The 12,652-nt window shown below is 40.8% G+C and overlaps 1 protein-coding gene across 1 annotated transcript in view; it reads left to right on the forward strand.

The window, feature by feature from the left end:
• The window catches only part of abhd3 (abhydrolase domain containing 3, phospholipase), a 16,477-nt gene extending 6,455 nt beyond the window's left edge, over nt 1-10,022 (forward strand). The window contains exons 3-9 of the mRNA XM_014029356.1: nt 175-357; nt 1,827-1,872; nt 5,317-5,429; nt 5,695-5,868; nt 6,069-6,117; nt 6,205-6,370; nt 8,790-10,022. Coding sequence (XP_013884810.1) covers nt 175-357; nt 1,827-1,872; nt 5,317-5,429; nt 5,695-5,868; nt 6,069-6,117; nt 6,205-6,370; nt 8,790-8,971 — 913 coding nt within the window. The 3' untranslated portion in view covers nt 8,972-10,022. The remainder of the gene's footprint in view (nt 1-174; nt 358-1,826; nt 1,873-5,316; nt 5,430-5,694; nt 5,869-6,068; nt 6,118-6,204; nt 6,371-8,789) is intronic.
• The last annotated feature ends 2,630 nt before the right edge of the window (nt 10,023-12,652 follow it).

Genomic DNA, 12,652 nt, shown 5'->3' on the forward strand with positions numbered 1-12,652 from the left:
TAGATAGATAGATAGATAGATAGATAGATAGATAGATAGATAGATAGATAGATAGATAGATAGATAGATAGATAGATAGATAGATAGATAGGTGGGTAGACAAACAGACAGACAGACAGATTAGTTTCAGAAAGAGCCATGTTGCTGAACTCTGTGTTCCACTCCTCTCTGCAGTGAGCTTATTAAGGCAGCAGATGGAGGACAGATATCTGTGGATTGGTTTGACAATGATGACAGCCTTGCTTATCCCGACCCCGCCACCAGGCCCACTGTCCTCCTCCTCCCCGGTCTGACCGGCACCAGCCGAGAGTCCTACATCCTGCACATGGTCCAGCAGAGCCGGGATCTGGGCTATAGGTGGGTGGTCTTGGACAGATACGCTGGCTGCAGTCCAACGCTGAACAGACATTCAAAGCGGTGAATCACAGACTGAAGCAGCTTGTGTTGTTGTCATTTGACATCTATCTCCAGTGCAGATTTCTTGTGTAGTTGAAAACAAACACATTTAGCTTCTGTGAATGTAAAGTTATCCATTGAGTTTTATAGTGTTTCCGTCCAATTGAATGGGTCATTTTAGGTGAAGTGCACCAACAAAAGGGTTAGCTGAGCTTTTTTTTTGTTTTTTGTTTAAGTAGCAGCTCTTGAAGAGTTGCCTAAGGATGCACTTTTCCTCCTGGTTTCCTCTGTCTCCAACAGACTAGGGTTGGGCAATATGGGCAAAACAATTAATCACGTTTAATTGTGGTATTTAGCCGATAACGATTAATTTGACGATTAATCCCCTGTAGTCCCTGGACGCCCTCATGTCCTAGTCACATGACCAATTTAGTGGTTAAGATTTGCTCTCTGTAAAAATCTGTTCCAAATTGTGTCAAAATGACAGACTTCAGGTTATACATCAAAATTTGTTGAGAGAACAAGTAAAATGATATGATAAGTAAATTTCAGAACTTTTTTTCAAAAATGCTCATCACATTTAAAACGGAGAGGAGCATCAAGCGGACTGACGGGAAATCTCCAGTCAGTCTGCCTGGTGGCATTAATCGTATTAATTGTCAAGTGTCAAAAAATAATTGATTAATGTTTTTCTGACGATTAATTGCACACGATACGGTTATGCCCATCCCTACAACAGACTCATTTTTCTGTGTTCTCTGCACTCATTCTTTCACCCAGATTTTGGATAACTGGGAAGAGAGCTGGCAAACTCAGCATCTTCCAGCCCTCATGCTTGTCTGTATAGCTTAATTAATTGCAGCTTATCCCTGTACAAGCTTTGCAGCTTAGCTCCCGACCAGCTTCCGTGTCCATACTGCAGAGCACGTTTAAGCACCCCCACTGCCACTGCCCCGCTTCCTCCCGCCCAACGCCCCACGTCGCTGCACAACGCCGCCGACTTCCACTGATCAACACAGCGTGTCTGACTCCAGCAGATAATCGATGACTGGTGAAATGGAAGGAGGAGAGATGCTTGACGACACATGCAGAATGCCCTCTACAGAGCTGCAGTTCTTGACACATTTCATCATATTTATGTAATATTACCTATATAATATCTGAATAAACACACATATTCACAGGAAGTAGTGCTATGTGAAGGTTTGTTAATAGGAAGATGTGGTTCAGCTGTAAAATAACAAATATCAGCAGCTACCAATCTAATCAGAGCTGGAACAAACTGTTGCTTCTGTTTTCTTGTCTTTTTGAAATACTTTGATAAACTGATTTGTTGTGAATCGTTTTAGAACATTTAGGTTTTGCATCATTAGATTAAATGAATGAAGTTATGATACATGAAATCAAAAGTACTTGTTTCTGTTTTTCAGATGTGTGGTATTCAACAACAGAGGGGTTTCCGGTGAAACATTGCTGGTAAGAATCCAACATATGGTACAATATAGTGTTTACTCTACATACAGTATATGTATACTTGTATATATACTTTTTAGGAAGAGGTATGGAGCTTAAAATAAATGTTTGAATTGGTGATTTTCTTTTTAGCTTTGTGAAAGAGTTGTCCTTTTTTTTGTTGTTCCGCAGCTCCGAACAATATTCTTTGCCCGGTGCATTTAAGGCCCAAAAGAATTGCAAGTGGAAGAAGCAGAAATTGTGTTGTTGCACTGCCRGGATTAAGTTCCAGGCTCATGTTTTGTTTTTGGTTCAGATCCAGAGAAAGATGACCTCACCAAAAGCACATTCCACTCTGACACCTGGTTTAATCTGTCCTTGTACACTGAGGTAGATTTAACCAACAAAACAGAGCGTGATTACTGAATACCAAGTACTTCTCCACTGTCTCTGTGCACATTTAGAGCTGAAGTGATCTCTTGAAATATCCTTCAGATTTTATTATATCACCACTACCAGATGGAGTTTTTATCCAGAGCTTAGCTGGGTTTCATTACTTGTGTAATGTGTTGCTTTTTGTTGATAAGAATCAGAATCAGTGTCTGGCGTTCTGTTTTCACCTCCGAACATTAACAACAGTGAAACAAAGTGTTCAGTTTCATTCRAGTTGATTTAAAACTCTGTTGTACAGCAGGTCACATGTAGAGATTTGTTGACTCAGCTGTATTAAATTTGATTATGAACCCTGTCACCTTGGAACTGTGTCAGGTGGTTGGGGGTAAGAAAGGAATTCTCCCTCTTATTCAGCTGAGATTTATACTGTACTTTATGCAAATGATCCAGTCGTTGAACACTCAGTGTGACTGAGTTCTCTGTGTTCAGATACAGTGAATATCCTCCATTGTTTACTACGGCCTGAGCTTTCAAATGAGCCACTGTGTYCAAGATTACCCTGCCACAAACACTATTCTGAATACATTTTACTCTGTTAGACCTTTAAAAATCCAAATTATACAATATGACTCTACAGAGTAGTTGCCAAATTCTCCCCTAACTACCCCAATTCTCTTATTTTAGCTACATACATATTGTATTTATTAGATTTCTCTGAGTGAGTTTCACTGTTCCTGTGAAGTGTTAACTGGTCTCCAGGCCCAGAGAAGAGAAAAACAGTCATTTAATTGGGCTAAGTTTCTTCTTGAATCCTAATTTGGATGCTTTAAAAAGCCAAACTCCATCCTGAGAATGTTCCCTTCTTAAATATGCCAAGTCAGGCAGGCTTGTTTAAAATATTAAGTGACCTGCTCTTATTTCTGTTTACAATTGGAAAGCATTTGAGCATTTTTTCCAAGAAAAATCTAAAAGCCCTCTTATCACTGCCAAAAAAGGCCAAACTAAACAATAATAGCACATGAAAAACATCATCAAGGTTTAACATAGCACATGTTGAACCTTGAAAAGTATTTCTTGTTCACTTTTTTTTGCATATTTGTATGCACAGAGTCAAAGCGTCACATCTTTTCTGTCCTTTATACATTTATAGATTTGATACTTTGAAACCTGACCTTCTAGACTTCGTCTATTTTTAAATATTGGTTCTATTTTCTGAAAAAAAGATAAAGAAGCTGGCTCTGTGCCCTTTTGGTAATTAACACATGCCAGTCAGAGGCAGCTCAGGGCTGTGTCACTGAGACTCTTCCTAACACAGATATTTTAGTTTTTGATCATCTGCAGCCCCTCATTCCTCCTGAGTCGTTGATGCAGGATAGCAAATGTTGCACTGTAGACTCCGACAGCTGCTTTTGTGACACTCTTGTCTGGGGTAATTACCGGTATGTTAAGCAACCAACTCTGTCTACTGATAATAAAACATGTCAGACTAATATAACTTTAGATATTACAGTGAGCAGTCCCTCATTTCTTTCGATTTCCCTTTTCATTTCGACTTGAAACACCCAGAGAGAAAACAAGCCTTTTACGTTGGGATAAACACYGAGCTGGCTGTTCGTCCCTGCCTCGAGCCGTTACTGAACTGCAGCAGAGTGATATAACAGTTCTATCATGTGCAGCAGTGTAGAAGTCCTTGTATTTGCAGCTGATGAGCTCAGATTGTTTCAGGTTTTTGTATACCCTGCTTCTAAGCTTGCATTTGCAAAATAAAAATAAATGCCATTAACAAAATTACAAAGTAAATCACAAACATTCTGTAATAGAACTAATACCTTTATGTTTAAGCCAGTAATTCATGACATCCTTTAATGACGTAGGTTTTCATGCCATGCTGTTCATCTGCAGACAGAATGATTAAAGTCAGAACAAGATCTGCTAACAACAATAATCATTCTTAGATATCACTTGTGTTTATCTTTGTGTTTTCCATTGACCTTGTATCAAATCTTGCTAAGACGACTGAATGGTGTTTGTTAATATATATATGAGGCCTCTCAGTGGAGTAGACAGAGTTCGGCGGTGAACAGAGTTCAACAGTGTTCAACAGTAGTGTGGAGAGACAGTGACAGAGGAGAAGCAGAGGCACAGAGACAGGCCACGTTCTCTGTGTTTCCTGTTGTTGCAATAAAACTCAGCTGATCATCTCATGGAGTACCTTCATTCTTGGACCACGTATTTCTGTCTCTGTTGTTAAATAAATAATTACCATAACACATTCTAATTGAATTTTGTACCTAATTTATGAAACATTTTATAATTAAATGTGAATCTGTATTTGAGCAGTAGCACAGGCAGAGCTTCTTAAATAATAGAGGACCAGATTAAAATTGAACCAAAGCAGCTGAGTGAATAAAAACTTGTAAAACTTCCTCCAYTCAGTTTGATGCTGTCTAAACATTGAATGAAATGAATGAATGAAAAGTGAAGATCCATGAATATTTACATACTTGTGTACCTCAGTTCTCAGCTCAACATAACTTTGTTCTACAGTGGCAATTTATGATTAACTCTCAAGTGTGACTTCACATTTTCTTATGATATAGAGAAGCACAAACAAGACGTTCATGTCAGAAAACAAGACATTTGCTTCACCAGTTCTTTTACATAGAGATTCTTTTTGCAACGTTATGAAATGCTTTTATTAAAATTCAGAGTTTGTCAGTTAAATGTGCAAACATTTTTAATTTTCTCCAGCTGCTCTGTATGCTCTTGTTGGGCTGTTTAGTGATGCTAGTGATGGCAGCTACACTCAAAATGGATCCAGTGCAGCAGTATTTATGCCTTGCAATAAGTAAGACGTGCACGCACGGGGCAACGGGGCTCAGGTGGAAACTTCACAGAACTTTTTGTAAATGTTGCTTGTGTGCATTAAAGCCAGCGACTGAACCTGTGTGTCGCTGTGAGACTGTTATTTAGGTTTAAATGTCCCAATATTCCTGTGTGGTCGTTATTATGATTATAAAGATGAATGGAAGCAAAGAGAAACAAGTGGTTTGATATTCTGTCTCGCTCTCTCAGACCCCGAGGACTTACTGCGCAGCCAACACAGAAGATCTGGAGACTGTTATTGAGCACATCCAGAAAACCCATGGAGCCGCTCCAGTCATGGCTGCTGGCGTATCCATGGGAGGGTAAGCAAACATTTTAGCAGTGGCAGACACTAACAATCATTTTCAGAAAGTGTTACAAGTTTGGCAGTGGTTGCAAAACATTWAACACGAAAATAAACACCATGAGAGTCATTTCCGTGTCGGTTTGGACACGGCAAAGCTTTGATTTTTGTCCCAGTAGTTCAGTGCGATTTTTCGTTGCACAACCCTAATCCTCTGAATTGAGGGATTGGGTTGAAATRGAATCCCCGCCTGTCCCTTCAGCTCTCCCTCTCTCCATATTCAGGATGATGCTGGCCAACTACTTGGGCCGCAAGGGCCGGGAAACCTGTCTAAAAGGGGTTATAGTCTTCTCAGCAGGCTGGGATGTCTTTGAGTGCTCYGCATCGCTGGAAAAACCCCTGGACCGTTTCCTTTTCAACTCCTACCTCACCAGCTGCCTACAAGCCTCTGTGCACAGGTCAGCCAGGGCCAGAGCAGGATTAACAAATCCACCTACACRCTGGTAGAACGCTGCACACAAACTGATTTTTTTATATAATTGGTATTAAATGCTCGATATACCATCTTTCTAAAAGGTTTTCCCTTTCATGATGTCGTTAMCTACATCTCACCAAAGCAGTCAGTGACAGTATCATCGATTTTTTGTTCCCCCTGCAGACACAGGCCGGTGCTCGAACAGTGTTATGACATTGATCATGTCATGAAGGTAGGGATTATTTTCATTAACGTTGAACCAACTTAATGTTATCTCAAAAAAGTGGACCGAATTGATTTTTTTAACGGCTCCCCACAGGCTAAAACCATCCGAGAGTTTGATGAAAGGTTCACGTCCATAATGTTCGGTTATCCCACTAATGATGACTACTACAGGGACGCCAGTCCTGTCCACAAGCTGAAGTCTGTGCAAGTGCCAATGCTGTGTCTGAAYGCTGCTGATGATGTCTTTTCTCCTTCTCACGGTGAGTTGTGGCACTTTCAGAAAGTTCATTGTAGTTTCATTATTTTGATTACATACTGTATAATATGGAGCTGACGCAGACGTGATTACAGTACTTATTTTAGGTTACAGACAGATACAACAAGTTGGTAATTCTAGAATGAGACATTACAACACAGTTGCCAAGTTTGCRTAGAATCCACAACATTGCAATTAAAATCTCCATCCATACATCTTCTTCTGCTTAGCCGTAGTCAGGTCGCAGAGGCAATAGATGTAGGAGAAAAACTCAGACATTCATCTCCCCAGTGACACTTTCCAGCCCGTACTGGGGAACTCCAAGGTGTGAGAGGATACACAATTCCTCCAGTGAGTCCTGGGCCTCCTACTCAGAACACCTTTAAAGAAAGGCAACCACGAGGCATTGTAATCAGATGCCAGAACCACCTCAACTGACTTCTTTTGATGTGGAGGAGCAGCGGGTCTACACCTATCTCCCCCTGGATGATGGAGACCCTCACCCTATCTCTAAGGCTGAGCCCGGCAACCCTATGAAGGAAGCTCATTTCARCCTCTTGTATGTTTGATCTCATTCGTTTGGTCTTAATCTATTCCTCATGACTGTAGATGAAGATTGGAACGTAGACAGACCAGTAAATCAAGAGCTTTGCCTTTCGACTCAGGCCTTGGTTTGGTGAGTGGAGATGGATGAACCCATACAAGCAGGGCCTTGTAAGTGGGCCCATTTCTCTCCCCAAAAAGACACTAAGCTTTAATCAAATCTTTGCATTCCTCTGATAAAAGACAAAGTTAGAAACAATCAGTGTTCTGAGCTTCTCAGGATCCATAAAGGGGTCCCCAATAATTCTCTTGCTTTGACTGCTCAGAGCCAGGCAGTGGCCTAAAGTAGTGCAAAAAGCTCTAATTCAATGCCACAGCCATCACACAGACCATTGTCATGAAGTCTCCTCACCATTTGGTAGCAGTTGAGCAGGTTGCGCCCTGATAGAACTCCATCCAATGTACTCAGCTCTTTTTTCACCACGACTGACTGAAGCAACGCCCTCATTACTGAGGATGAGGCCCCATTAATCCATCTCCCACTACATCCTGCCATTACTTATGAACAAGACACTAAGATACTTAAACTCCTCCACTTGAGGCACAGGCTTCTCCCCGACCTGGAGGGGGCCTTCCACCCCTTTCTGGTCGAGAACCGTGGCCTCAAACTTAGAAAAACTGACTCTATTGGCTTAAAAACGGCTTCAGCAAATTTGTTTTTGTTTTCTTAGACTACTTGTATTTTTTTATTTGATGTTCTGCAACTTTTAGTTTTTAGCTAGCCTTTCAGTGCTTTACCTAGCATTTGCTCCTTTTAGCTTCGGCTTCTTTTAGCTTAAATAAGTCCGGTGCTTCATAGTCTTTTTACTTCATAAGACGTAAGACATCTAATCTCGCTGGAGTGGTTGCAATAACTAATTTTTTTTGCGTGAACATTCTATGCTCAAATAGAAAATGCAGGGGGAGAGGTCCTGGTAAGCTCCCACTGTTCACCCACTGCAGCCCACATCACACACAAACAGAAACTGCATGGCAAGAGAACAGTTGGCAGAGTTTATTTTCAGATGATGATGGAGGAGTTGGAGGAGGAAGAAGTWTTTCTGTTGTCAACTCAGGAGCAATGCTACTTTTTAAGTTTGTTAAAAAGAGACCGGGACAGTTTCTGACAGACAGCGTGTCCCTAACGCTGTCCGGACGGGGCGCACTCTCTCGGACAGCACCACCGCAGAGAGGCGCCCGTGTCTCCTCTGTCTCCTCGGTGCACAGAAAAAAAAAAAATGCTGTTTCCTTCCACAAGTTCTTTGACTTCCTTTAAAAGTTTTATTTGACTACCTTTATAGGCTTTGCTGGAACAGTTGTAAAGACGGCTGTAATTTCTAACAGCCTCTGCAATCTAATTCTCAGCAGAGCAGTTGAAGTGAAATTAGATCAGTGTACTGCGGCCACTTTTCTGCATAAACACGCCTACAAAGTTCTGACCACTCACACAGTTGTTTGTAATGTAGAGCCTTATATTTGGGCCACAAGGTTGAACTGCAGGACTTCTCTTTTTAAGCTCCTCAGCCCTCCTGCAGATGTGAACATGTTCCAAATACAGAAAGTAGTCTAAGAAATGTTTTTTTTAGATAATTAAAATACTCAATTTATTTTAGTGCACAGCGTTTGGTGTGACATATGTTCACATACATTTTCTAATAACAGAATACAGTGCTCTCAACAATGAGGCTTACAGCAATCAGGAGTTAATCGTAGCATCATTCAGCAGCATTGATCTGCTGCACAAGGATTTTTTTTATTTATTTATTGGTGTAGTATGACCATTATGAACCAAAACCAGAAATAAAACGACAAGAACTGATCCCCCATTTTTGTTTTTGCAGCCATTCCTGTAGAAGCAGTGAAGCAGAATCCTCACCTGGCCTTGCTGATTACGTGTCACGGTGGTCACATTGGTTTCCTGGAGGGCCTGTGGCCACGACAGAGCACTTACATGGACCGCGTCTTCAAGCAGTACGCGAAGGCGGTCATCGAACAAGGCGGTGGACTCAACGACCTCTCTTGATATAAGAACTTCACRAAGTGATCCTTTTATTATTCCTTTATTTACTTCCCCTTTCTCTCCCTTTTCTTTCATCTTTGTCATCCATCTTCCTGAACACCATTCTGTCCACAGTTTCTTTTCATCTCTACTTCCATCTGTTTTCTCCTCCCTTCCTACCATTGTCCTTTCCTTTAATTAATTTCATAACTCCTRACTTCCATTCTTTTGTTTCTGTTTCTCAGTACCAAATCTCATTCACCAGCTTTTCTTCCTTGAAGTGACTTTTTTTTTTTTATCTTTGCCTTGCATACATCTGTCCGGCTGCACCATCTGCCACTTGCAAAAAAAAAAAAAAGAAAAACATTCTAAGTCATTTAAAGGGCATTTTACCGACAGTTGTGTTGAACAATAATTTAGTTATTTGATATATTTATAATGTCTGTAATCATGTTCTTAATAAGTGTAGCTGCTCCAGTCAGTGCTGAAAAAAKGAATCTGTACTAAATTATTTAGTTGCTTTAGCTAGCTAAAGAAATCAGTGATTGCCCCAGTGCAATCATTTTTTAATCAAAACAGAAAAGTACAGTAAATGAAAATCTAATCACATTTTGTTAATGAAAGGTCCTGTAGATTTAGCACCTATACAAGTAGGATTTTAGCCCTCAGGGAGTTTGTTTTTTTGTTTTTGTTTTTTTAACCTTCCTTTGCAACAGTTCGTATTTTCTTCACTCATTCACACTGCTGACGTTGCGTTGAGTTTTACTTTAAGTTATAACTCAGCGTGTGAATTACACTCGTGTGCTTTCTTTCAGAGAGTTTAAAAGGTTGATTCCATTTGCTCTTTAATACTGAATGAAGCTATTGTCATGAGATGTGTAGCTTTATGCAGCATAACGCCTGAGAGCAGAAAGAAACCGTAACCTGCCTAGCAGCACTTAAACACTGAAATACATGGTGGTGGAGGAGGAAAACTAGATTATCAAAATACAGCAGAGGAATGCTGCGTTCACACCGAACGTGATTTCAGCTTCAAAATCGCATCCAACGCTTCAAGTTGGTCGCTTGTGCACTTTGAGGTCAGACGCAGGTCAGCTCTTGAAGCGCTGCACGGCAAGAGCCTCCCCGCCCCTCCCTCCTCTGTCGGGCTCTGTTTAATGTCGGACGAGGAAGTGGCTTTGCTTTATTTACAGAGAGYAAGAGCATGTCACGTTCATCAGATAATTAATTCATAATTAATTCACCAGATAATTCAGAGACATTCTGAGTTTCGTCACCCAGCAGCTGCGGGAGAGGCTCACAGCTCGCTTTCAGGACTATTTTTGTCCCGAGTCCAGTCTGATGAGCCGCTGCCACGCATTGGTGCAGATATCTTCTGTCAGGACACCGACTGCAGGCACTCGATTTCAGCTAAAGAGCTCCTCTCCGTCTGTTTCAGGTTAGTGGACATCATTCAGTAAGCTGTCCCGTCGGGAAATATGTCGCCACGTCACACAGTGGAGTCTCTCTGATTGGTTGATGCGGCGCGACGAGCTGCAAAAGTTCCGATTTTCTAACTTCAGTGATTTGCGCGTCGTCGAATGCTCAAATCGTTCAAATTGCGCTGCTCTAATCGCGCTTGAGGCGCCGCAGCACTTCCCGACGCTGATTGAAGTGCTTCCACCATAGACTTTGCATGTAAACCTGATGCTCCTGATGCTGAAATTGCGTTTGGTGTGAACGCACCAGAAGAGCAATTTCTGAGTGATTTTCTATTTTAGAGGGCACACCTGTTTCAGTTTTTACTAAGAATAAAAAAAATWAAGTAATGATCTATTAAAAGTTACCACGATTTTGGATTTAATGCTCTTGATGTAGCAAAATAAAGTTAAAGAGAAAGTGAGCTGATAGAAATCATGAACGATCCAAATCTTTTGAACGGCTCCTTACAACGAACGATAGGAACCAAGTTGTGGACAGTAAAGAGACGGTCTTACTTTCATTTTATTAATCCTCATACAATATTTTTTTCTTTTGTAACCATAGAGTCATGGCTCCCCCCCTTTGCTGTTTCAAGGAAAACAGGCYGAGCGGTGGAGGACAGCAGCTCAGRGGAAAGGGGTGGGGTATTCTGTTAGACAAAACGCGGTTCCGCCCACGGGACGTGATGRCGTTACTTGTTCAGAATCAAACGTCACTTTTGTCTTTTGAACGACTCTGTGAAAGAAAGGACTCATCAAGATCCGGATCCCTTGAAAGAGCTATTCCTCCCATCTCTAGCTGATAGTTYGGCAGTGTTTTGTGTATCCATCTATTCATTCGTTCATAGCCAATTTTGTGGTGAACATGTTGGAAAACTTTAAGAAAGTGATTCGACGCTACATTCAGTTGATAGACCACTGGCTGTAACGTCACATTTATGAAACATGCGAAAGAGTGATGACAATCTGTTCGGACTCTCAGAGAGAAAGCAAACTTGCAGTATTTTAACAGATTTATTAATCAGTGTCCTGCATGCACTTTTATTTTCGCTCATTTTATCTTCACACGCACACCAAGTAGTTTACAAACRGATGGTGTGGATAAAGTTTTGTCATTGACAAGGAATGTAAAATTGCACTGTTTTTGTTGATATTATCATGCCTGTAATTCCTTAATGCAAGGCGCTARCTCCATTGGAGCTATGAAAGTGCATTCTTCTGGTTGAACAGAGAAGTGAGTGAATTCCTTTGTAAAAATGTGGGTTCTGTAAATCGGAGGGTGATTGACAAAGCTTGACTGCTTTATTTAAATTATATGCGGTCATATGAATATGGGAAAATAGAGTGTGTGTGTATTGACTGTCTAAAGTTGTGCGTGCTGCTTTACATGATAAAAAACTTGGTTTCCTGTCATTTTTTGCACTTTCTTTTTTTGCCAACAATGATCAACGGGCTGGCTACCATATTGAGTTGGCATGGTGGAATCGAGCAGATTTGACCGGCATAGAATTCCCTGACTAAACTGCATGAGAAATTCCCATTTCTGTGGAAATTTAATGTTCTACAAAAGTTTTGAATCGGTTGGCGCGTGTCTCATCGTCATCATGTCCTAAACCTTAACATGACATTGATATCTGTAGCACACAGGGACGTGTTTGYTTTCTTCATGCTCTGCTGCATTTTATTTTGCAAACTGCATTAAAAAAGATATAATAACATTGTTTCACCTGTGCAGCAATAAGATTTAAAAAAAATCTGTCTAGTATGTTGACGTTATCACTATGAGTGTCATATGATGTATTTATTAAATTATTAAACAAAACCTGTCAGGTTGTCTTTTGTTTTTTTATGCTTGGAATGCAAATTTTCCCCCAAACTTCATTCATCGTTTTTGTTCGAATTTTGTTYTTTCYGTCGATTTTGTGACTCAKTACCAATTTATATTTTGTTTGCRTCAAACAGGGCAGTTTTRAWCTCGCCTCCTATGTACGAGGCATTTGACAGACCACTGTTTGATGCAGCTTACAGCCTGATCAGTGCGTCTCTGTCTGGTCACACACAGTCTGGTATCACATTTGGGTTTTAGGCCCCTGGAATTGACTCAATCCACACTCRATGGCTTAGCCTCTGATAGGATACTTTATGCATCGCTGGAATGATAGATGTTATCCACAAAGAGCTAAATGTAATCTCCCAGCACTCCACTTACCTTTAGTCCAACAACCCCTGCCCACACCCACCCACC

The sequence above is a fragment of the Austrofundulus limnaeus genome, unplaced genomic scaffold, assembly GCF_001266775.1.
Source record: "Austrofundulus limnaeus strain Quisiro unplaced genomic scaffold, Austrofundulus_limnaeus-1.0 Scaffold6, whole genome shotgun sequence".
In the NCBI taxonomy this organism is placed as follows: domain Eukaryota; kingdom Metazoa; phylum Chordata; class Actinopteri; order Cyprinodontiformes; family Rivulidae; genus Austrofundulus; species Austrofundulus limnaeus.